Source organism: Leucopleurus acutus (assembly GCF_964270905.1).
Source record: "Leucopleurus acutus genome assembly, chromosome: 20".
Taxonomy (NCBI): Eukaryota; Metazoa; Chordata; class Mammalia; order Artiodactyla; family Delphinidae; genus Leucopleurus; species Leucopleurus acutus.
The window spans coordinates 27,283,590-27,305,517 of NC_139162.1; the positions used below are offsets into that span (position 1 = coordinate 27,283,590).

The window sequence follows — 21,928 nt, forward strand, 5'->3', positions numbered from 1 at the left end:
TTTATAAATTACAGCAGCAGCCCCAGGGCTCGGTTCGCTGCCCCAGGAAGCAGGAGTCGGACAAAGCTGGGCAGCTGTTGCTGGAGAGAAGTTGTCAGAGTTTAGGGCTGCGGAGGTGGCCAATGGGCCAGCGCCACCGCCTCTAGGATGACCGCAGGCAGCAGTGGGGGCCGGGCAGAGGCTCATGGGCCGGTGGGCGCACAGGGAACAGGAGTGGGGGGCCGAGGCCAGGCCTGAGGGTGCCACCACCCTCTGGGCTCCTCAGTCCAAACTGGCCATGAGCAGGTGCAGCTCGCGGAAGGCACTGCCGTGGCGGCCGCTCAAGCCCGACTTGCTCTTGACGAGGCCACTGATGCTCCTGAGCTGCTTGTAGCAGACCCGGCACTTGTGCAGCCTGCGGGCAGAGGGGCCACGCTTAAGGTGGCTGGCCGGCACGGTCACCGTTAGCCCCACCCGATCCCGGAGCCCTTCCTGTACGAATCGCTCCGGCCCTCCTCCCGGAGGAAGGCTGAGGCCCAGAGTGCGGGACCCACTGAGGCTGGGCCAGGGCAGAGCCAGGCCATGGGGGAACCAAGGCTCTGGCAACCCTACCCCGTGCCCTGAGCCACCGTCTCAGGCACAATGACCTCTATAAGCTGTTTCAGCAGGGCCGCCAACAAGCAGGCTGGGCCCCCAGGCCTGTGCTCTCGCTTGACGTGGCACCCCTGCCACACACGCCGCTGGCTCCTCACCTCTCCTCCCGGCTGATGTCCACACCCATGGTGGGCGGGGCCGCCAGCATGTCTGTGATCAGGGGCAGAAACCGCTGCAGGATCAGCTTGAGAGAGGTGCAGCCCGTCTGGACATAGCTTCAGAGGCAGAGGGATAGATGGAGTCACAAATAGACAGAGAGCAAGGTACACAGAGACAAAGGGGGCAGAAACAGGATCAGAGAGGCAGCATGGGCTCGTTTTCACTCTGTCCTCTCTAATTTGGAGGGCCCAGCAATGCTGCACGGCCACCTCACAAGGGCACCGGCCCTGGGGGTCTTTCCCATGGTCCCTCCCTGCTGGGAGGCAGGTGCGGCTTCCCCACCCGTACCTCTCATACTTGCTCTGCAGAAGCTTCTCGATCTGTGGCAGGACGGTGGTGCATAGGTCCAGCTTCCACAGGGAGCTGGGGAGAGGGCCAGGGACACGTGCCCTCAGTGCCCGGCCCTGTCCACTTCCCCCACCGCCCCCCCCCCTCCGCCACAGCCACTTACGCTTTCTGGTTGACAATGTTAAGGAGGTCCACGACCACGGACAGGTCATTGATGGCCACGGCCGAGTCCACCGACGTCTGTGCAAACAGAGCACCCGTCAGAGGGGACCGGGGACTGAGTGGCCCTGCCTGGGTGTGGCGTGATGATGGGATTTACTGCGGGCTGTTCATAAGACTGCTCGGCGTGGTGACAGGGGCCGCCTAGCTCCCCCTGTGCCCCTTGGGCGGCCCTCTTCTCAACCCCAAACCCGGGCAGAGGTGGCACTTGCCTTGATGTCACCTGTGGTCCACACGGCCCGCACGGTGTCCAGGTTCTTGTGGCGGCTGGTGAGCACGACACACATGGTGTCATGGCCTTTGCGGATCTGTGACATGGCATCCTCGTCGACCAGCTCCGCCTGCTGGGGGATCTTCACGGCCTGCATGGGATGGGTGCCCTGATGCTGGCAGCCAAGTTCTGCCCTCACCCCACGGGCCTCCACCCGCCCTCAGCCTGGGCCCCCCACTCACAGGCAGGAAGTCAGAGGCCTTCAGTCCGATGGGCTCGTTCCGGGTGGCAGGGATGATGGCAGACTCGGCCTTGGGTGCAGGGGTGGAAGTGACGACTGGGGGCCGGGACAGGACCTCGAGCTGGAGGGGTCTGGGGCTCAGCAGGTGGCCAGCCCAAGGCCTCTTCTCCCTCCCTCCCTCTCAGCCCCCCTCCCCGGCAAGGGCCGCCCCAGCGCTGATTCAGGACTCCAGCCCCTCTCTGAGCCCCACACCCTGCCCACTCCACCTGGACATACTTTTGGCACCGGGAACTGCACGTCCATGGCTGGGCTGGGCTTTGCTGCCTCCTTGGCTGTGGCCACGTCTGGAGGCAGAAGGAAAAGATCAGTGGGTCAGGTCAGGCCAGGAGAAGGGACGGGCGGGCAGAAGGCAGGGCTTGGGCTGGGGCTGTGGGCGGCACCTCTAACGGGAGGCCTGGGGGCCGGAGATGGGCCTGTCCCCTCCCTTGCCACCCACTCAGCCACAGGGCTGGTAGAAAGCAGGCGCCAAGCACTGTGTGTGGACAGGACCCAGGGAGCTCCAGGGAGGGGCGCTCCTGTCGCCTCACTAGGAAAGGAGTGTTTTTGGGAGGGGGGCGGTGAGTGGATAGTGGATGGTGAGTGGGAGCGCGGGAGAGAGAGAGGCTCTTCAGGAACCCAGCCCGAGGGGCACGAGAAGATGGACCCTTGAGGAGAAAACAGGGGAGGGAGGGAGGGGCTGGAGGATGAGGGTGCCCCGCCCTGCCACCTTCTCCAATCGTAAGTGAGCAGAGCAGGTTTTCTCCCTTCTTAAGCCCTCCAGCAGCAAAACCCCAAGCCCCCAACCCAGGGCCTGCAGGGCCTGGCCTCCTGCTCCCGGACCCCAAGCCCCCGCTGTCCTCTCGGCTCCCTCCCACCTGAGGCTCTTCCCTCCTTGTCTCCTCACCTGGCCCCCAGGCCTGCCTGATGTGCCGCCTCCTCAGAGCCTCACGGCCCCCCATCTACACGGGCCCCAGAGCCTCTCACCACTCCCGGCTCCTTCCTACCCTGTGGCTGCCTACCGTTCGCCTTCCTCACTGGGTGTGGGCTCCTGACGGGGGCACCTACCTGCCTTTTCACGCTCAATCACCAGGGCCTGGCACAGGGCCTGGCACACAGCAGGTGCTTTGGGGGCGAGTGGAGGGAAAAGATCCAGTGGGAGAGAGACTGGAAACTGTGCTGTGGAAGGGGAGGACTAGGGAGCTGGGGACCCTGGGAGGCCAGGCTCTGCCCCCCGACTCACCATCCTCCGGGGGTGCTGGGAAGGGCTCACTTCTTCGGGGTGGCGTCCGACCTGTGGAGGTAGAGGGGGTTGGGGACTCATGTGGGTCAGCCCAGGGCTGCTGTCTGAGCCCTCAGGGCCCGGCCAGCCGGGGACCCTGGGCCCGTCAGGATGCGGCAGATGCAAGGTGGTTCCCAGGCGCGCGCACAGCTGCAGACTGACCCGTTCCCGGGCCCTGAACCCACAGGCTTGCCCCTTCCCGGCCCCTTGCCCCACTGGGCCTTCCTTTGCTTGGGGCAGGCCGAGCACTGAGCGGCTGCTGGGCCTCTGCTGGGGCCTAGAGGACCAGGGAACAGAGCCCGGGCCCAGACATGGGTTAGGAATTAAGCTAAAGGAATGCAGCAACATGGACGCCATCCCCAGAAAGGACCATCTGCCTCCCTTTCACAGAGGGGAACGCTGGGGCTCGGAGGGGAGGGCCCAGGCCTCACTGATGCTGTTCTTGGGCTGGAAGATCTCGTTGTAGTCCTCGGCGTTCTGGATCTCTGCCCGAGACTCCCGCTCATCCCGGTCATCCTCGCTGCTGGGGCTGCGGCGCTCGCTCTCTGAGTTCTGCTTCACCCTGGGGAGCAGGCCGGGCAGAAAGGAGGCGGGGGCCCCGGTGAGGCAGGGGCTGCGGGCCCGCCTCCTGCGCCCCCCAGCGCCCTCCGGGGCCCCGAGCACCCCACCTCTGAGGCTCGCTGCCGGTGGCGCCGGGCCGCTCGTAGATGCGCCGAAGCGGGGCGCTGGGGTGTGGCGGCTGCTGTGCCGGGGGCTGGCTGTCCTGCATGGGGTCCGGGGCTACCGTGCCCGTCCTGGTGACCCGCGTCAGGTCCACCACGTAAGAGGAGACGCTGCTCTGGGAGAAGGCCACGCCTATCTGCGGGAAGCGGCAGAGCTGGGGCGGGACCCTTCGCGGTGGTGCTGGGGGACGGGGGGACGGGGTGGGGGGTGGGCAGGACCCCCCGGGGCTGGGTGGGAGTTGGGGCCTGAGGGGGAGGCAGGCGAGCGGCCCAGCGGAAGGGTGCACGGTGGGCGGTGGCTCTCTCACCAGCTGGTCATTGCAGATGGCCAGGTCGGCCACCTTGCCCCAGTTGACGAGGACCACGTCAAAGCAGCGCTCGGGCTCCCAGCCGTAGACGCGCAGTGAGTCCTGGCAGCCACTATACAGGCAGCAGCCATCGGGGTTGAAGAGGACGCTCCTGGGCCAGGCGAGAGTGGGCCGTGGGTCAGGAGACACCGGAGAGGCTGCGGGGAGCCCAGGACGGGAGGGAGCGGAAGCGGAGATGGGAAAGGTCCACCTGCAGCCACACCCCACTGCCCGGGAGGAGGGCCCTGGCCCACTGCCCAGCCGCCCACCTACCTGACAGGCCCTGGCTCCCCTTCGATACAGCTCACCACCTGGAATTTCTCCAGATCCCAGAAACGAATGGTCCTGCAAAGGAAGTCAGGCTGTGCTGGGAAGCCAGTGCCACGTGTTGGCCTCCACATAGGCCAGTGGCCGGGGGAGCCCACTTCTCTCCAGACACCTGCCGCCCCAGGTCACGGCCATTCAGAGCAATGCCTGGGGCCATAGGCTGGCCCTGCACAGGCAGCGGGAGGGGACTCGGCACCTGGGAGGTGAATATGGGCCTTGGATCCAGACATACCATGAAGTCCCAGGACACTGGGGCCGGATCCAGACATACCATGAAGTCCCAGGACACTGGGGCCAGAGTTGGGAGAGAGGTGTGACCCGGGTCCCATCCCAGCTTGGCTGACAGTTAATTCAGCCTACCTGGGATCATATGACACCCTGGGACACAAAACCAGACTGGGGACAGACATATGCCAGAGGACAGGGACGTGAGGGACAGCAGTCACGGGCGACAAGCCCTGCTCCTCCTCACCTGTCAGAGCTGCCAGAAGCCAGGAGGTACTCGTTGGGGTGAAACTCCACCACGTTGACAGGCCCTGTGTGGCCGGGGAACTCGGACATCATCTTGCCAGCAGTCAGATCCCAGAGCTGGGGCAGGTCAGGGTGGAGGTCAGGGCCAGCCTGGCCCTCAGCTGCCCGCTCGCCCTCCAATCCAGCCCGAGCTCTTTATCCACGAACCACCTCCCACTCTGGACAGGCTCGGGATGTGCGAGCCTGATCAGGAGGGAGGTGAGGACCCAACCTGAGTGTGATCAGCAGACCCCAGTCCCCAGCCCTGGGCCCGGGTCAGGCCGGGAGCTACCTTCACCGTGTGGTCATCTGCGGCCGATGCCAGCCACTTCCCGTCGGGGCTGAACCGGAGACACCGCACGGCCTGGCTGTGCCCCTGAGGGGAGGACAGAGCGTGAGCACCCGAGGGGCCTGGGCCCAGCGGACTTCTCTCCCCACCACCCACTCCTCCCTGCCCTCCATAAGCAGTGCTTCCTGGGAGCAGGCAAGGAGGGGACTGACAGCCACATGTGGGAGATGTCACAGAGGGACACTTCTCCACATGCGGTCACAGACCCCCAGTCCTGCAGGACGCTCCAGGAAATAACACTGCGTGGTCTGATAGTTTGGGAAGCAATGTGTCTTGTGTCTCTTTTTGGAGAGTTAAATGCCTCCTCTTAATGTCAAAGGGTCTAGAAACCCCCCAAAATAATTATTAAACCCAGTCCTTCCAAACTCACATGAACAGGAACCCCCTTCACTTAATGACTCCTGTTAGCGGCCTGCAAACCGTGGAGCACAGTTCGGTAAACACAGCTCTGCGGGGAGTCACGGAAAGCCGGGGGTCCAGGGAGACCACCCACCGCACTCCTGCTCTGCTCCAGATGCATGTTTCTCATCTGGACTCTTGTTTCTCACGTTCTCACCCAGGTTGGACAACAGTCCCCTCCAGCCCCTGCCAGGGTCTGGGCACCACCCCATGCTCCGCGCCTGCAAGGTGCTTGTGGAATGACAGACAGAGGGTGCCTTGCTTACCCTGTATCGGAACACACAGCCTTTCCTCCTGATGTCCCAGAGCTGTGAGCAGAGGAGCAGAGGGGGGCAGGGTCAGGACAGGTCACAACCAAGGTGGGCTGGGCTGGGGAGGCCTAGCCAAGCTAAGTCCTGGAGCCTGGGTCGGAGGGCAACATGTGGCCATGAGCAGAGAGGGGCTCTGGGCACCTCCAGGTCATTACACCTCCAAGTGACAGGGGTCTGGAAACTGCTCACTAAAGCTGGGCATCCCGAGCAGAAATGTCTGGCAAACGCTTCCACATCGCTGCCCCGGGAGGGCACGGATGCTGCCACACAGGGGGAAGATGTCCCCCGAAGAGCCGAAGCCCGCCCCGCCACCCGAGACGGGACACACCATCCCAGTCCCGCTGCTTGGCCCAGTGGGAGAGCCAGGGTGCAGAGTGGTGGCTCACCTTGATGTTTGTGTCCTGGGAACCCGAGGCCACAAACTCGCCATACGGGTGGAAATCCAGGCTGCAGATGTTGGCTTTGTGTCCCATAAGTGTGCGAAGGACTAACAAGGAAGAGAGCAGAGACAATGGCATGAGAGGCAAACAGGATGGCTGGTGGAGCGAGGGCTGTTGTGTTCGTTTGTGTGTGTGCTTTCATACTGACTGCACAGAAAAACACAACAGTATCACAGACTTTCAAAACAAGGAGAAAAATCAACCAGAGTCCTACCACCCTAACAACTAACTTTCCTATTTTCCTCTCAAGAGATGCCAGCCATTTCTGCCATTACCCGAGCCCTCAGAAAACTCCCTGCAAGCTCCCCGCAGCTTGCACCTCTGGGCTTGTCCCAGCATGCTCTCATGAGAGTGAAGCCCCAGAGTCAGCAGAGCCAGGTAACTACTGTACTTGGCTCAGGCCCTGTGGATGTGGACGTGGAGCTTATGGTCTGCCAGGCATCCCACCACACCCGAGACAGTGCAAGGAGAGAGATGCAGGAGAGGTCCAAGCTGGGGGAGAAGCTGCTAGGTTGAAAAGAGAAATCCAGGGGGGCTTTTTGGAGGCGGTGGTCGTTGAACAGGATGTTAGTGGGTGGCAGATGAGGGAGGCTGCAGGCAAACCTTGCGTTTCTGTCTCAGCGTGTTCTCCGGTACCACTCAAGTTTGCCTCTTCTCTCTGGCGTCATGTGTCTTGCTTTTTATAAGATTTATAATTCCGCTGTTTGAATGAAACCGTCCACCCCAGGAGTGCTGGTGCCAAGGGGTGTGGCAGTCCAGCCATCCTTAGGTTTGTGCCAAGGTGAAACAGGCTGGCTTGTGAGGTGGTGAGCTGTCTGTTTGGAGGAGGTGTTCAAGCAGACCCCAGATGTAATGCTTTAAGGACAAGATGCAACCGCACCAAAACCTGAGCAGCTGCCCTCCTCACTCTCTGTAGTTGTCTCGGGGGCTCAGCATTGCCTGGCTGGCCAAGGGGACTTCGGGCACATGCTGCCCAGTCCAGGTCCTGGAGGGAGGAGACTCGTCTGGCTCCTGCCCCAGTCCACACCACCCCCGCCAGCCCACCTGCTTTGCATCCCACAAGCCAGGCTTCCAAAATCCTGGCCCGCCCTGAGAGGATGTGGCAGGTTCACGTTCATGAAGCATATGCCTTCCTGTGGATCCTGAGCTGAGCCACCCTCGCCCTCTGGCTGCTCTGTGGAAAGCAGGCAGGAACACATTCTTCCGGCGTGATTTCTGCCCTTGGTCTTCTGTCCCAGGAGGGCTCTCGGCAGGCCTCCTGAGGCCGGACTTGGTCACAGGATCCAGGAGCTGCAGAGTGGAGGGGTCTCCGGGGTCTGTCTGCCCCACATGGGAATCTCTAAACCCTTCCAGCCGAGTAGCTGAACCCTCCAGTGATGGGCAACTGATGTGACAGTAAGGCAGCCCTTTAAGAACCCCTTCCTGCATGTGGGGTGCCAGTTTGCCTCTGTATCATTTCCATTCACACTGTGGTGGGTTGGGGGTGGAGGTGGGCCTGAGGTCTTAGCTCTTCCTGCCGAGGATGCTACGGGCAAGTTTCTCTTCCATCGCTGAACCCCCCGCAAATGGCAGGGCGGACAACACTGGGATGGGAGTCTTGACACCAGGATTTGAGTCCCAGATTCCGCCACCCCCAGCCACAGAGGCTTTATCAAGTTCAGGGCCCTCCCTGAGCCTCAGTTTGTCCATCTGTCATATAAGGAGACAGTGCCAACCTGGCTTTGCATCAGAACCACCTAGAAGCTTAAGAAAGCCAGAGTCTGGGCCCATCCCACTACTGAGTCAGGCTCTCCCGGAGTGGGGTCTGGGCTGTGTAACAAGCTCCTTGTAGAGCAGCCAGCTCTGGGAGTCCAGGGCTCAGGAATTCCAGAGGTCTTCAGTTTCCGTTCTTTGCCCACCTCAAGAAATTCCTCACATTCCCTTACGCATGAAAGTCATGGCTGAGAAATCACGGCCCTTGGCTTCTCTTTTTCCTTTGCTCCTCAGTGAATGAATGGCTGGTGCCCTCCACTGGGATCTGCGTCCAGGCAGAGGCTTCCCAGGAAATGAACTGCCTTCTGCCCGAGCCTTTCTGCTTTCTCAGCTGGAGCCCAGCCAGCCCAGGCTTGCTCCTCCCTGGCCCCTTGTCCAGCGATGCCCCCGCACTGTGGGTCCTGTGTGTGGCCAGGCAGTGGGACCGCATGCTGAGATGCTAAGCACTCAGCCCCTGTTTATTATCTCAGAGGGCCTGGGGCTCTGTCTGTTTATTTATTTATGGCTGCATCAGGTCTTAGTTGCAGCACGCAGGCTCTCTAGCTGTGGCACGTGGGCTCCAGAGTGCGCAGGCTCAGAAGTTGCGGCGCGCAGGCTTAGTTACCCGACCAACCAGAGATTGATTCCGTGTCCCCTGCATTGGAAGGCGGATTCTTAACCACTGGACCAGCAGGGAAGTCCCGGGGTTCTGTCTTTCTTAAACAGCCTGTCACTGGGTGGGCCAGCACCACCCAAGAGGCTCAGGTTGAGGTCATTTCTTGAGGATCACCTATACAAGAGCAGAATGAACCCAGCCACCAGGCATGCATGGCCAATGGCCGCCGTCCTGCAGCAGAGGTAGAGCAAGCTCCAGAGTAGAGGCCTGGAATGACCTCCAAGTCTCAGCCAGGCAAGGGGGGCATCTCTTCTGCAAGAGGCAGACTTGGCAAAATCCATGTCACCCTTTCCTCTCCCCTCCTTCAGGTAGGGGATGGCCTCCCGCCTGGCATGCTGGAAGGTCCAGACTAGAGGTTGGCAAAAAGCAGGGAGCAAACAGGTTTTACTTGGACCTCTGAGTGTCAGCCTGCAGAGTGTTCTGAAAAATATGGTTTTTTTTTTAAATTAATTGACTTATTAAGTTATCTATTTTTGGCTGTGTTGGGTCTTTGCTGCTGCATGCGGGCTTTCTCTAGTTGTGGCGAGCGGGGGCTGCTCTGTTGCGGTGTGTGAGCTTCTCCTTGCGGTGGCTTCTCTTGTTGCGGAGCACGGGCTCTAGTGTGCAGGCTTCAGTAGTTGTGGCGCACGGACTTCAGTAGTTGTGGCACACGGGTTCAGTAGTTGTGGCTCGCAGGCTCTAGAGCGCAGGCTCAGTAGTTGTGGTGCACGGGCTTAGTTGCTCTGTGGCATGTGGGATCTTCCCGGACCAGGGCTCGAACTTGTGTCCGCTGCACTGGCAGGCGGATTCTTAACCACTGTGCCACCAGGGAAGCCCTTGAAAAATATGTTGAATTAGCTGTCAACCTTCAGAAATGGGTGGATTCCACATAAATGTCCAGATTCCCAGCTTCACTTGAAAAATCTGTACAGCTGGCAACACTGTGCCCAGACTGCTGTGTGGCAACAGCCAGCAAGGCTGAGAGGCAGCCCCCCTTCCAGGGAAGGCAGGACTCCCCAGTTGGCCCAGAACTGAGGGCATGAGTTTATAGACCAAAAGATCCCAGTGAGGATCCAGCATAGGGATGAGAATAGGCCCACCAAGGCCTAGTCTATGAAACCTGAGGACACTGGGACGAAGATCCTACAAACCTGTGAAGAGAGAGAGGCAGAAGGAGGAAAGAAGCAGGTCCCATGAGAGGGATCTGGGATGAGACAGCACTGACCTCCCCACAGCAACCCTGGAACCTAAAAGGCAACGGAGCTGCACCTTCACAATTCGGAGGGAAAAGTATTCCCAACCTAGAATTCTATACTCCAACTCTTAGAAATAAAAGGGGGGTGGTTTTAGAATAAAGTAATTTTCAGGGACTTCCCTGGTGGGTAAGTGGTTAAGAATTCATCTGCCAATGCAGGGGACATGGGTTTGAGCCCTGGTCCGGGAAGATCCCACATGCCACGGAGCAACTAAGCCCGTGCGTCACAACTACTAAGCCTGCGCTCTAGAGCCCGTGAGCCACAACTACTGAGCCCACATGCCACAACTACTGAAGCCCATGCACTACAGCCACTGAAGTCCACGTGCCTAGAGCCTGTGCTCTGCAACAAGAGAAGCCACCGCAAGGAGAAGCCTGCGCACTGCAACGAAGAGTAGCCCTTGCTCGCCGCAACTAGAGAAAGCCCACACGCAGCAAGGAAGATCCAACGCAGCCAAAAATAAAATAAGTAAATTTATAAAAAAGAAAAGAATAAAGTCATTTTCAGCCTCTAAAACTGTGCTTGCAGTGTACCCTTTCACAGTAAGCTATGAAAGAATGTGCCGCACCTAAAAGAGTGGGGGAACCAAGAAAAGTGACAACGTGGGACCTGGTGTGGCAGAGTCGGAGAGAGTTCCCCGGGGAGGAGACAAGGGCCCCAGGATGGCAGCTGGGCTGCAGGCCTGGGAGCTCCCAGGCCACTAGGACCTGGGGACAGAGGCTCTGGGAAGAGACACCTCAATGATGGGATGGGTTTGGGGGTAAACTCAAGGAGGAGGCTTACTCTTCTGGCAGATAAGTTGGGGCTGGATTAGTAACAAAGACACAGAAAACATGCAGATGAAAAAAAGATAGAACAACTATTAATTCCAGGGAAACAAAATTATCAAAAGAAAAGAAATGCAAGCAGCTCTGAATAATATCTATAGGTCCTGATAATATAAACACTGAGTATTTAAAAGGTGATTCAGGGAGGATGGGGGGGAAATGTTGTGAGTGACAGAGCTGGGGTAGCACTGAGAGCTCAATTCTCCTTTTCTGTAGGAGGATGGCACAGCTAATGTATGAAGTGTTTTTAAAAAGAAAAGAAACTGCAGTATATCCACATTGCTTGGAAAAGCGGAGGCGATTAGCACTCACCAGGTGCAAGGACAGAAGGCTGAGGCCCCTGGAGTGAGGCAAGGCTTCCTCTTTCCATTGTGACCATTTGTGAACTACCAGCATTTGCCTTTTTAGACTATGCATAACTTCTATAAAGATGAAAACTAAATTAAAACAAACAAAGCACAAGGAAACAGAAAGTCTGGCCACCCAGGCCCCATTCCTGCAGGCAACAGTTAGCTGGAGCTGAGTGAGGACCCCCGGGAGCGGGGCACACACCCCGGTTCTCCGCACACAGCCCCTTCACTCATTTACGAGTCCTGCGCGGTCCCTGGTGGCACTTGATGTCATTCCAGGTTCTGAATCCACAGACACCCACCCACCCATGCACACATCTGTCCATCATTCCGACATTTACAGAACGCCCCCTCAGTGGCAGCACTCAGAAAGCAACGCACGTCACTGCTGCCAGGTCAACAGGGGTGGGGAGTCGCCACACTGTCTGGTCAGTGCCCCCAGGAGAAAAGCACCAAACCTAGTCAGGACAGGCTTCCTGGAGGAAGCGGCTGGACAGCAAAGCTGAGGACAAGCACGACTGCAGGTGTGTGTGGGGGGAAGGCAAGTGCGGACACCTACTTTTGGCAGCTTCCAGGTCCCAGACGCGGATGGAGCCCGACTGGGAACCGGCCACAATGAGCTCCTCAGGGGTGTTGAGACGTACGCTCTCCACTGGGGACGTGTGACCCGTCAGGCTCTGTGAAGAGAGGGTGGCAGCTTCAGCACTCTGCATGAACAGACCCCCAGCTGTGGCCCTAAAATCTGGGTCCCTGGGAGGCATGTCAAGCCGGGATGCTGTGCTAGACCGAGCCACCCCCAGGCCTCTCGGCTCCCAGGGCTAAAAGTGGGCCAGACCCCAGTCATGCTCCACCCATCACCCCTGTGCTCCTGACATGAACATCACCTGCAGAAGTGGCCCTGGGCCCCTTGGAGGGGGGCAGCTGACCTTTTAGTCTAAAGTCCAAAGCATCGCCCACCTGGGCTGTGCTCCCATCTCCACTCTCTGCCCGGCCCAGCCCTCAGGAGGGGAAACCACGGCAGAACTGAGGCCTGGCTCGTCAGCGGCACACACCTCGCCCCTCTGGAATGCGTGGATCCCCAGGGGCGGCCCCCTCTGGAGGACGCAGCCATGTTCTCAGGCAGGGGCTCTGGAACCCAGGGGACCTGGGAGTGACTCTGCTGGGAGACTCAGAGGCTCCCCCCAATTCAGACCAGGCCAGAGCTGGGCAGGGCTGAGCCCAGGGATGGGGGCGGGAGGTGCTGGAACTTCCAGCTTTCTGGAGAGGAGGCTGGAATCTTAAATCCGTGGTGTCTGTCACTCCCCGTACAGCACTGGCCACCAAACGCACAGTGGTGATGCCATCAGCGTTTGCTAAGACCATGTTCCCATGGGAACTGGGGACAGTAGGGGAAAACTGCTCCTCAGCAGAACGACCCAAAGGCCAGACAGTTACAAGCAGCTTGCCCGACTCCCCAGTATCACCAGCAGGAGTATAAATGGGTAGAAACTACATGGAGGGTGATTAGGCAAAAATCTATCCACATTTAGAAATGCACATTCCCTGCACACCAGCCACTCCACCTTGGGGCTTACCCCACACACGCAACACACGTGAAACAACACAGACCCGAGGTCATTCTTTGCCGTGAATCTGACAAGAGACTGGAAACAATATATATGCCCACCACAGGAAACTGGTTAGATGAGCTGTGGCCACCCATGCAATGGAATAGCATTCAGCCACAAGGATGAACGAGGCACCCTCTGAATGTGAGAAAGACTAATCTCCAGGACGCTCTTAGGTGAGAAAAGGTGGAGGACAGTATATGTCGTTCGATAGCATTTGTGCAAACTAAGAAGGGGAAGGGGACCAGGCATACACATTTGCTTGCAAATGTATAAAACAATCCTGGAAGGACACAGAGGCATCGGGAGCCACGGCTGTCTCCAGGGAGGAATGTGTGGGTCAGGGAGCTATACAAGTTCACTCACAGTCAAAACCACACAGAAATGCAAAGACTGCCTGCAGAGGTGGTAGCATGTGTATACACCTGAGGTGAGAAAGAACCTGGTGAGTTTGAGGCACTGAGAGGCCTGCTCTGTGGCGAGTGAGGGGATGAGGCCTGCTGGGGGCCTGCGAGCGGCACCTGGTGTAAGCGGCTTAGTCTAGAGGCCAGACCCCATGCTGTCCACTGTGCTGTTCTGAGGGCGAGAGCATGGGGGTCACTTCATGTCCATTTTTTGTCAGCCTCTGTTGATTCTTTTTCAATTGGTGTATGTTACTTTGGCATTTCAGAGAGGGGAAACACATTTGAACCCCCAAAGCAAAGTGAAGCAAAACACTTTCAGTTCTGTCCTTAACCTTGGCCGTGGTTCGGGTCAGATCTCAGCTGTCCACTGGACCTCACAAGAACACTGAGCTGATTAAGTGTCTGCTAATAAATATCACCTCCCAGGATTTCCCTGGTGGCGCAGTGGATAAGACTCTGCACTCCCGCACTCCCAATGCAGGGGGCCGGGGTTTGATCCCTGGTCAGGGAACTAGATCCCACATGCATGCCACAACTAAGGAGCCCGCGTGCCACCACTAAGGAGCTGCAACTAAGGAGCCTGCGTGCTGCAACGAAGGAACTGGTGAGTTGCAACTACGAAGCCCGACTGCTGCAGCTAAGACCCCATGCAACCAAATAAGTAAATAAATAAATATCACCTCCCGCCCGCTTTTTATCTTTATCTTTACTTGGCCAAGAGTCAAAAGACTGATACTGCCCTGTGCTGCAAGGTTGTGGCGGGAGAGGGCGGGCTTCTGTGCTGCTGGTGAGAATGTAAATTGATTTCCAGAGGGCAGTTTGGCAATATGTTTTGAGAGCTTTTTAAAACATGCCACACCCACAGATTCAATGCGAAGTCGCAGATCTGCTCAAAGATTTAGGGAGAGGAGGATGTTCCCCGCTGCAGCTGAGCAGAGCCAAAAAACTGGCAATGACTTCCACGCTGGGAACCAGGCGTGGCCAAGCTCATCCCTACGATGAAATACTGCGAAGCTTTTAGAAATCACATCGTAAAAGGATATTTGTTGACACAGGAAAATGCTGACGATGTTGTTATTTTTTAAAAAAAAACAGGCTACAGAAGAGTAAGATAGTGTTCTGGAAACATACTGTTATACGTTTCCGTGTGTGTACACATAGGCGTGTTTGCATGTGTGCATGTGTACATACAGGTACAAGTCTGCGCACACATGCATGCGTACCTAGAAGGGCACAGACCAAAATACCAAATGTAATGGTCTTTAGATCATCAAACTATATGTGATTCATTTTTGTTATTTTTTTCCCTCCTTTACACTTTCCTGTATTGGAAAACAGTTTTTGGCATTGAATATAGTTGTGTACAGGGAGAGAGTGCCACTGAAATGGAGCAGGACCCTGTGGGGCCTTCCTAGGACAGACACACCTCCCCGCATGTCCTCTGCCTGCCTTTTGTCTGTAGAGAAACTTCTGTCAAAGGATAAATTTAATCAGAGAAGTGAGGAAAATGCAGAAGCAGCAAGGAAAGCAGTCAAACAAGACCAAATAATAATAGCTTAGTCATTCCACAAAGTCAAGGACCTTTAGTTCCTCTTCAAGGGCTATGGATAATAATCTGAACCATATCTTTTGAGCTTTTTTGTAGATACTGAAACTCCCACCAGGTGAAAAAGTTGACTACATGACGACCAGACTATAGCCATGACATAAGCTGCTTCCACGAACTGGCCTCAAAGAAATGGGACCAAACAGGCCCCGGTACTAAAGATGCTGCTGATCTGACCACTGCGTGACCGATTTCAAGATGACTGCCAGAGCTGGCGTGCTGCTCTGCATGGCACCCTCCCAGCACCTATATACCCCTGAAACTCTCCTTTATAAGTTCTTGCCCTCTGATCAACATGGGGGAAGTTGGCCATTAGATACATGTCTGCCTTCCCCCCAGTTGCCGGCCTCCTGAATAAAGCAACCTTACCTTTCAACCAACACTTGCCTCTCGAGTATTGGCTTCCAAGCTGCGAGCAGCCAGACCTAAGTTTGGTAACACTGGCAAAGAACCAGTCCTCTAATCAGCTCCAACCAGGGGCGCTCAGATCCTTTTTGTGGAATGAGGTGGGGAATGAATCAAAACAGCCGCACGTGTAACTGACAGGCAAGCGGATACGCCAGTGGGCAGGGGAGGCTCAAATTCGGGTCCGTGGGATTATTTTAGCCTTCTCACGCAGGCTCCCCAGGGTTCTGTCCCATGGCCAGGTGACCTCCCCCCCACCCCCATTCCTGAGGACAGGTCACTGTCCCAGCCATCAGGGTTGTCCTGGGCCTTCCTGAGCAGACAGCTGGGGAAGGCACTGATGTGCTGGGTTCCTGCAAAGCTGCCCACTCCCAGCCCCCAACCCTGGCCTGCCCACCCACCTCTCCCCAGCCCCACCTGCCGGCCGAAACTCACCATGATGCAGTTGGGCTTGTTGATGGACCACAGGTTGACGCGGCAGTCATCCCCGCCTGTGGCCAGCAGCCGGCCCGAGGCTTTGCCCAGCACCAGTGAGGACACGTTGCTGGCATGGGCCACGATCTCCTCTATACAGGAAAGAGCAGAGGGACAAGGCAGTCAGGGGCCTGACGGGCCACAGGGAGGAGGGCTAGGCCTTGCCCTGCTCGGCCACCAGCCCTGGCACCCGAAGCCCAGCGGGAGGGCTCTGCCCCCTGTGGCTCCCCTTTGGTGCCCAGACACCCCCATGAGCCGTGGGACGAGGCAGAGTTTGGGCCTGAGACAGAAATGACTATTTCTCAACTTCAGTCATTTCCATCCTTCCCTTAGGCCTCATGATTTTTTTCCTTTTTCTGTATAGCCACAGGTACTGTTATTGACTTACTATGCTCAATTTTTAAAACTGACTTGCTATTTTTATTTAGCTGTGTCGTTTAAGTAATAATATGCATGAAATTTTAAGCTTGATATGTTCATTCTATTTCTTCTATGACACAAAAAGAAAAATGAAAACAATTATTAAAATAAAAAATATTGACCCATGTAACCACCTAAGCGTCTCAGCCGCCACCTGGTGTTCCTGCTTTGGGGAACACACTTTCAGAACCGTGCAGGTCAACCACAGACGAGCTGACCCCAGGTGAGCTCAGCCAGGGCTTCAGTCCGCAGCTTCAGAATCATGGACTGGGTTCTGGTCTGAGCTCTGCTATTGCAAGCTGTGTGGCCTTAGACAAGTTGCTCACCCTCTCTGAGTGCTGGGTTCCTCGTCGGGTAAATGGGGATAATAACAGTGCTTGACTCACTGGGCTACTGAGGGTTCAGTGAGGACATGCCTGTGGGCTGCTGCAAGGGGCTGAGTGCTCGCGGCTGCTTGGCAGGCCGAGGACCAGACGCCATGGAGAGCAGGCACTGGGGCCCAGGAGGGTGGGTTGGGTGAGGAGGGAGCAGGACGCAGCCGACTGAGGGGTCTAGGTATGAGGGCCGACCGGACAGAGCGGGAGGCAAGGTCACTGTGGGTGGCCACGAGGGCCCCTGGCTTGGACTGGGGGGGGCAGCAGACATATGTCTCAGAGGACATTGCCAGGGCCTCCAGGGAACAAAACATGGGCAAAGAACCAAGAGGCAGCCCTGGCCTCCGAGCCAGGGCCTGAGTAGCTCCTGAGAACGCAGAGGGAAGAAACAGGTCTCCCCACACAGATGAGGGAAAACCCCAACGCGCTGATGCCCTGAGGCAGCTGCGAGGCCGGCGTGGGTGACTCTGAGGGAGAGGCCGGTGCGGCTGCCCTGCAGAGGCCCCTCCTGGGCACCTGCTCTGGCCTCCACCCTGCCTGGGGGTCTCTGTGGTGCCCACTTCAGATGGCAGGAAGGTTGGGAAGCTGGGCCCAGGAGGGATGCTTGCCAGGTGGCGTGGCTCACAGGGGCTGTCAGAGCTGCCCAGGGCACCAGGCTCCAGGCTCGACCTCACAGACAACACCCCACCTCAAGGCCCGGCTAGGCCAGCCCCAGCAGGGCGAGAGCTCCCAGCAGGCCCAAACCTGAGCCAGGGCCTTGGGGACCCCACCACTGGATTCGAGGAAGCTGGGCCTCTCTCTGGTCCGCACCTCAGCCAAGGAGCCTTCTGTCCTCTGGACACTGTAGGGACAGGTGCCTGGATGCTCTGGGGCTCTGCTCACAGACACTTATATGTTCAAGAGCTTCTGTTGGGCCAGACTGACAGCCCAACCCAGCTAGAGGGCAAACCACCTTCCCCCTGAGCACTTTGATCCCCAGCCTAGGGTCCTCTCCCCTTCCCTGAAGACACTCCCCACATGCACCGCCCTGTGTGTGTGACCCACCTAGAGGCCTGACTGCCCACCCCGGCTCTCACCCTTCCCAGGCAAAGTCCTGGCTGGCCCCCACTGCACTGGGCCTCCTGGGCACACTGCCACCCCTCTCTGCACCTCAGGACTACTGCCCCCAGAGACAGCCATTAATGCATGATATAAATGTTTCCTGGGTAACTGCTCTAGGCCGGGTGCTAAGAGACAGTGGGTAGAGACAGTGATAAGGTTCTTGTCTTCACACTCCAGCCTGATCAGGTGGTCCCTGAAACAGGGCATCCAGCCTGAAGAACCACAGACTTTAGGGTGAGAAGAATTTCAAGGTTGGGCCCTTCTAGAAGGGCTCAGACCACTCCCCTGCAAGCAGCCTGAGCAGGGGGTGATTGGAGCCCCTGGAGGGACCGGGGGTGGGGTGGGGAAAGGGGGGCACGCCTCAGGCACCAGGCATAGGCCTCGGCATAGGGCACTGGCCCAAGAGCTCCCACTCTGGCCTGAAGGACAGCATCCAGCAATGGTCCAGGCCTGGGTACTGAACTTAAATGTACAAACAAATAAAAACAAATAAAAATCCTCAGCAGGCCAGGTTGATGGCTGCTGCTCTACCCTGTGGCACAGGCCCATGCTAGTTTCCCAAGCTCAGGTGGCACAACCTGGACCCCACATCCCAGCCAGAGCTGGGGGAACACTGCATTCTGGCCAGAGGCACTGAGCACCTGCACCCCAAACAGAAGACGCAAAGAACTAGGTTTCAACGACCTCACACTGGCCAAGCACGTTCTGATCCTCCCCAGACTCCAGAGCCACAAGGAGCCAGAGGTCATTTGGGCTTGGGCTCTCAAACAGTTTATACCCATGGAAACTGCTGTGCACATGAAATTGTCAGCAGATGCCCAACATGCCTGATCACATCACCTCCCACTTGAATGCTTTAGGGCTTAGCCTTGCCCTTCAGATAAAGCCAAAACCTCAGAAGGGCTGGGGTCCTGTAGACACATGTCCTCACCAGCCTACGTGACACCACATTCTCCCCACTGCTGTGCTGCAGCCCATGGCCTCTTCTGAGGCCTTCCAATGCACCAAGCTTCCTGCCTCAGGGCCTTTGCACATGCTGTTTAGGCAGCCTACAGCACTCCCCTACCCCCACCCCTCATCACCTAGTTAACTGATTCAAAGCACAACTGTTAACTGTTCAAGCTTGGAATTAGGTTCCAAGGAGAGATGGGTCAGTGTGATTATCTGATTCCTGCCTGTTGCTCTCCCCAGGCTCTGAGCCCCACTGCATAGGGACCTTGTCTATTCTGTCCCCCACTGTCTCCCCAGTGCCTGGTTCTTTCCTGGTTTCTCAGGAAAAACAGCTGTTGGAGGTATACATTCATAACTCCAATAAATACAAAGCCACTCTGTCCAAAGTATACCCTCCTTGGGAGCCCATAACAGGATTCTCCCAGAACCCTAGGGCTGAGGAACAATTTGAAAATGGCCCAAACCTCTCATTTACAAATGAGGACGCTGAGGCCCAGCAAAGAGTTTTGCCCAGATTCTCACAGTTAAAAAATTGAAGGAGCCTTGCCCCAGCTTCTGAAAACAGCCCAGGGACAGCTCATAGCAGAGGGTGACCAGTTTGGACACACCAGATCTATGCCAACCAGTTATTACAGGCGGGGTACAGCCCACAGAAGCAGCAACGTGTAGAGCAACAGGTCTCAAAACATGATCTGGAGAACGCTGGGATCCTCACGGTCCTTCTGGGGGTCCAAGAGAACAAAACTACTTTCATCATAATACTAAGATGGAATTTGACTTTTATACTCTCATTTGCTCACAAGAATATGGTGGCGTTTTCCAGGAGATATATGACATGTGAGGACATCATCACTAACGGCATGTTTCTGCGTTCTTGTGTTTTAAAATGTCTCAGTATTAATTTCTAACATGGTAAGTATTGATAGATATGACTCCCATAAACAAAAACTCTTTGGGGTCCTCAATAATTTTTAAGAGTATAAAGGTGTCCTAAGACCAAAGAGTTTAGAGCTGTCAGTATAGAGTAACGGTGGGGGTGGGTGGTGCCCGGGCTCGGGTACATTCCAGAGGCTATCAGCATCCCTCTGCCTATCCTCTCACCCCAGCCCCCAGCCCAAGATGCCCTCATTTGACGGGGGAGCTTGACTTGTGAGATGTCTGAAAACACCAAGAACATCTTTCAGGATTTCTTGCCCCATCCCGCCTGCCAGCCTAACTGGAAATCCTGCTAAGTGCTTCATTATGTTCATTTTCTCACTTGAATCTCACAGCAACTCTAGAATGGAGGCGTGATTATCTCCTTGCACAGACAGGAAACTAAGCCTCAGACAGGTTAAGTCACCCGGCCAATGTCACCCAGCTACAAAACGCCAAAGGCATGATTTGCATCTTGGTCTACTTTACTCCAAAGCATGGAGTCTCCCCCTGTGCCTAGAACTGGAGACACAGTTGGGGGTTCAGGCCACCCAGCAACAAACAGCTATCAGGGTAAATGGGGTGAGAAAGAAAACCACTCACGTAACTTCCAGGCCGTCTTGGTGACCACAGGGGTGGCCATCCTTCAGCTGGCTGGCACCTGAAGTTCCACCCACAGTAGACAGTGCTTTCCTTGTGGGGTGGGGGTGGATCCCCCCCCCAGATCCACCAATCAAGTTGGCAGGGAGTTTCCACACATCCAGGCAGAGGGAATGCTTCGTCTCCCAGCCCCGGACCACCTCGTGGTTTTAAATCATCCACAGCAGCAGCCCGTGCGTGACTGTTGGGATCCTGGGTCATGGAATGTCAGGCTTGAGCCATCTCAGCTCAACACTGGGCTGGAACACAAACAGAGGTGATGGCTTGTGAGCAAACACTCAGGGGGAGCTCAGGGCGTCCCTGGGTTTGCAGACCTGCAGATGCAGCTCCCTGGATGACCAAGGCCACTTGATAAAGACAAACACCCACCAAAGCCACCAGAGCCAAGAGATGCGCTGCAAACTGCGTTTGAGAATCTGGAGAGGGGGTACCTCAGGCAGGGTGACTTGGAATACAGGGAAAAAGAAGGTCCTCCCAGAGGCCAGGATGACGGGAGGAGGCTCTGTTCCAGGAAGCTGGCTGCCTGAAATGCAGCAGCTGCGGTGAGGCGGGGAAGACCACATGTCTGCAGTTCAGATAGATTGCTGGGAGTCACTGTCTGTCTGACGTATGGGAAGGGGGCGGAGTCAGAGGCTAAGTTTAGGGGCCCATCAGAGGCACCCTAGAGATAGGCATTGAAGTCTTCTCTGGGGAGAGCCTCAAAGAGGGCCCTGGGGGTCCAGTTCGTATCAAGGGAACTACACCGGGTCCCTGCAATTCCCAAGGACAGTGCTGGGAACTAGGCCTCCAGTCTGGTCGTGAGTCGGTATGACTCTTCAACTCTAAAAGGCGACCTCATGGAGCCTCCTATCCCCTTCCTCCAAGCCTCTCTCCCACGAACCCTATCCTCGCCCTCCCCTTTCTCCTGGGTTCCCCAGTTCTGACTCTCTAGTCCTCCATTCACTCCTCCTTCTCCCTGCCGCCTGTGTCCCCCCATGCGTGCACATCCTGTCTCCTGGGCTCCCTAACTTGGCCCCTGCCTCGCCAGACCCTCTTGTCTCCCCCTTTCCTCTGCTCTAACAGTATCCCCATTCATTCCCTCTCTTGCTTCTTGTGTCCCTATTCATCACCCCTCCTCCTGCTAGACCCCCGGCTCTGCTTCCGGCCTCCCTGGTTTTTCCCCTCCGGCCTCCGCGCCGGTCCCACCCCTCCCGAAGCTGGGGCTGGTCCCCCGGCCTCGCCTAATCCTCCCACTCCTCTCAGCTTACGGGGCACAGGCTCCAGCCTCCCTCCGCCCAGAGCCCTCTCCGCCGCAGCCCGTCCCGGTCCCGGCAGGCTCAGCCCGGTCCCGGCAGGCTCAGCCCAGCCCCGGGCTCATCCTCCCCTCGCTTCCTTGCCCCCTCGGCCCCGCGTCCACTCCACCTGCAGCTGCGGCTCTGGAGGCCGAGGCTCCGCTCCAGGCGCGACCCCCACTTGCCTCCATCCCCTGGCCTGATTGGCCGCTGCTTGACAACCGACCCTCACAACAAAACCTCCGGCTCAGAGCCTCGCCTTCCTCACCTCTCGCACCAATCAGCCGCCGCGAGCGCCCCAACCCCCTCCGGGCTTGACCAATAGAAGCAGGCGCTTCTGCCGCTTTTCCTTAGTGCCCTCCCCCTTTTCCTGAATTGGACTAATCACGAGGAAGGAGTGTTCAAGAGCCGCCCCTCGGCCTCTAATGAACCAATGCGAGCTGCCGT

At 57.3% G+C, this 21,928-nt stretch overlaps 1 protein-coding gene across 1 annotated transcript; it reads right to left on the reverse strand.

Moving 5' to 3' along the window:
• Positions 1 to 205: 205 nt before the first annotated feature.
• Positions 206 to 20,407, reverse strand: KATNB1 (katanin regulatory subunit B1). The gene is made up of 19 exons (XM_082862229.1): positions 20,154 to 20,407; positions 15,751 to 15,881; positions 11,853 to 11,970; positions 6,421 to 6,521; positions 5,990 to 6,031; positions 5,268 to 5,351; positions 4,938 to 5,053; positions 4,412 to 4,483; positions 4,100 to 4,250; positions 3,738 to 3,928; positions 3,501 to 3,631; positions 3,031 to 3,081; positions 2,028 to 2,095; positions 1,753 to 1,872; positions 1,512 to 1,661; positions 1,244 to 1,320; positions 1,081 to 1,155; positions 732 to 848; positions 206 to 394 (listed from the first exon to the last, which is right to left on the reverse strand). The coding sequence occupies exons 1-19, from the start codon at positions 20,191 to 20,193 to the stop codon at positions 262 to 264; spliced, it is 1,968 nt and encodes a 655-aa protein (XP_082718355.1). The 5' UTR covers positions 20,194 to 20,407; the 3' UTR covers positions 206 to 261.
• Positions 20,408 to 21,928: the final 1,521 nt, after the last annotated feature.

Bases quoted from the DNA above. Each gene is read 5' to 3' on its own strand.
- KATNB1 (XM_082862229.1), bottom strand. From the start codon at position 20,193: ATGGCCACCCCTGTGGTCACCAAGACGGCCTGGAAGTTAC. The intron at 4,251-4,411 runs GTAGGTGGGCGG...CGCCTGGCCCAG, and splicing joins GGGGAGCCAGGGCCTGTCAG to GAGCGTCCTCTTCAACCCCG. The intron at 1,873-2,027 runs GTATGTCCAGGT...AGACCCCTCCAG, and splicing joins TGCAGTTCCCGGTGCCAAAA to CTCGAGGTCCTGTCCCGGCC.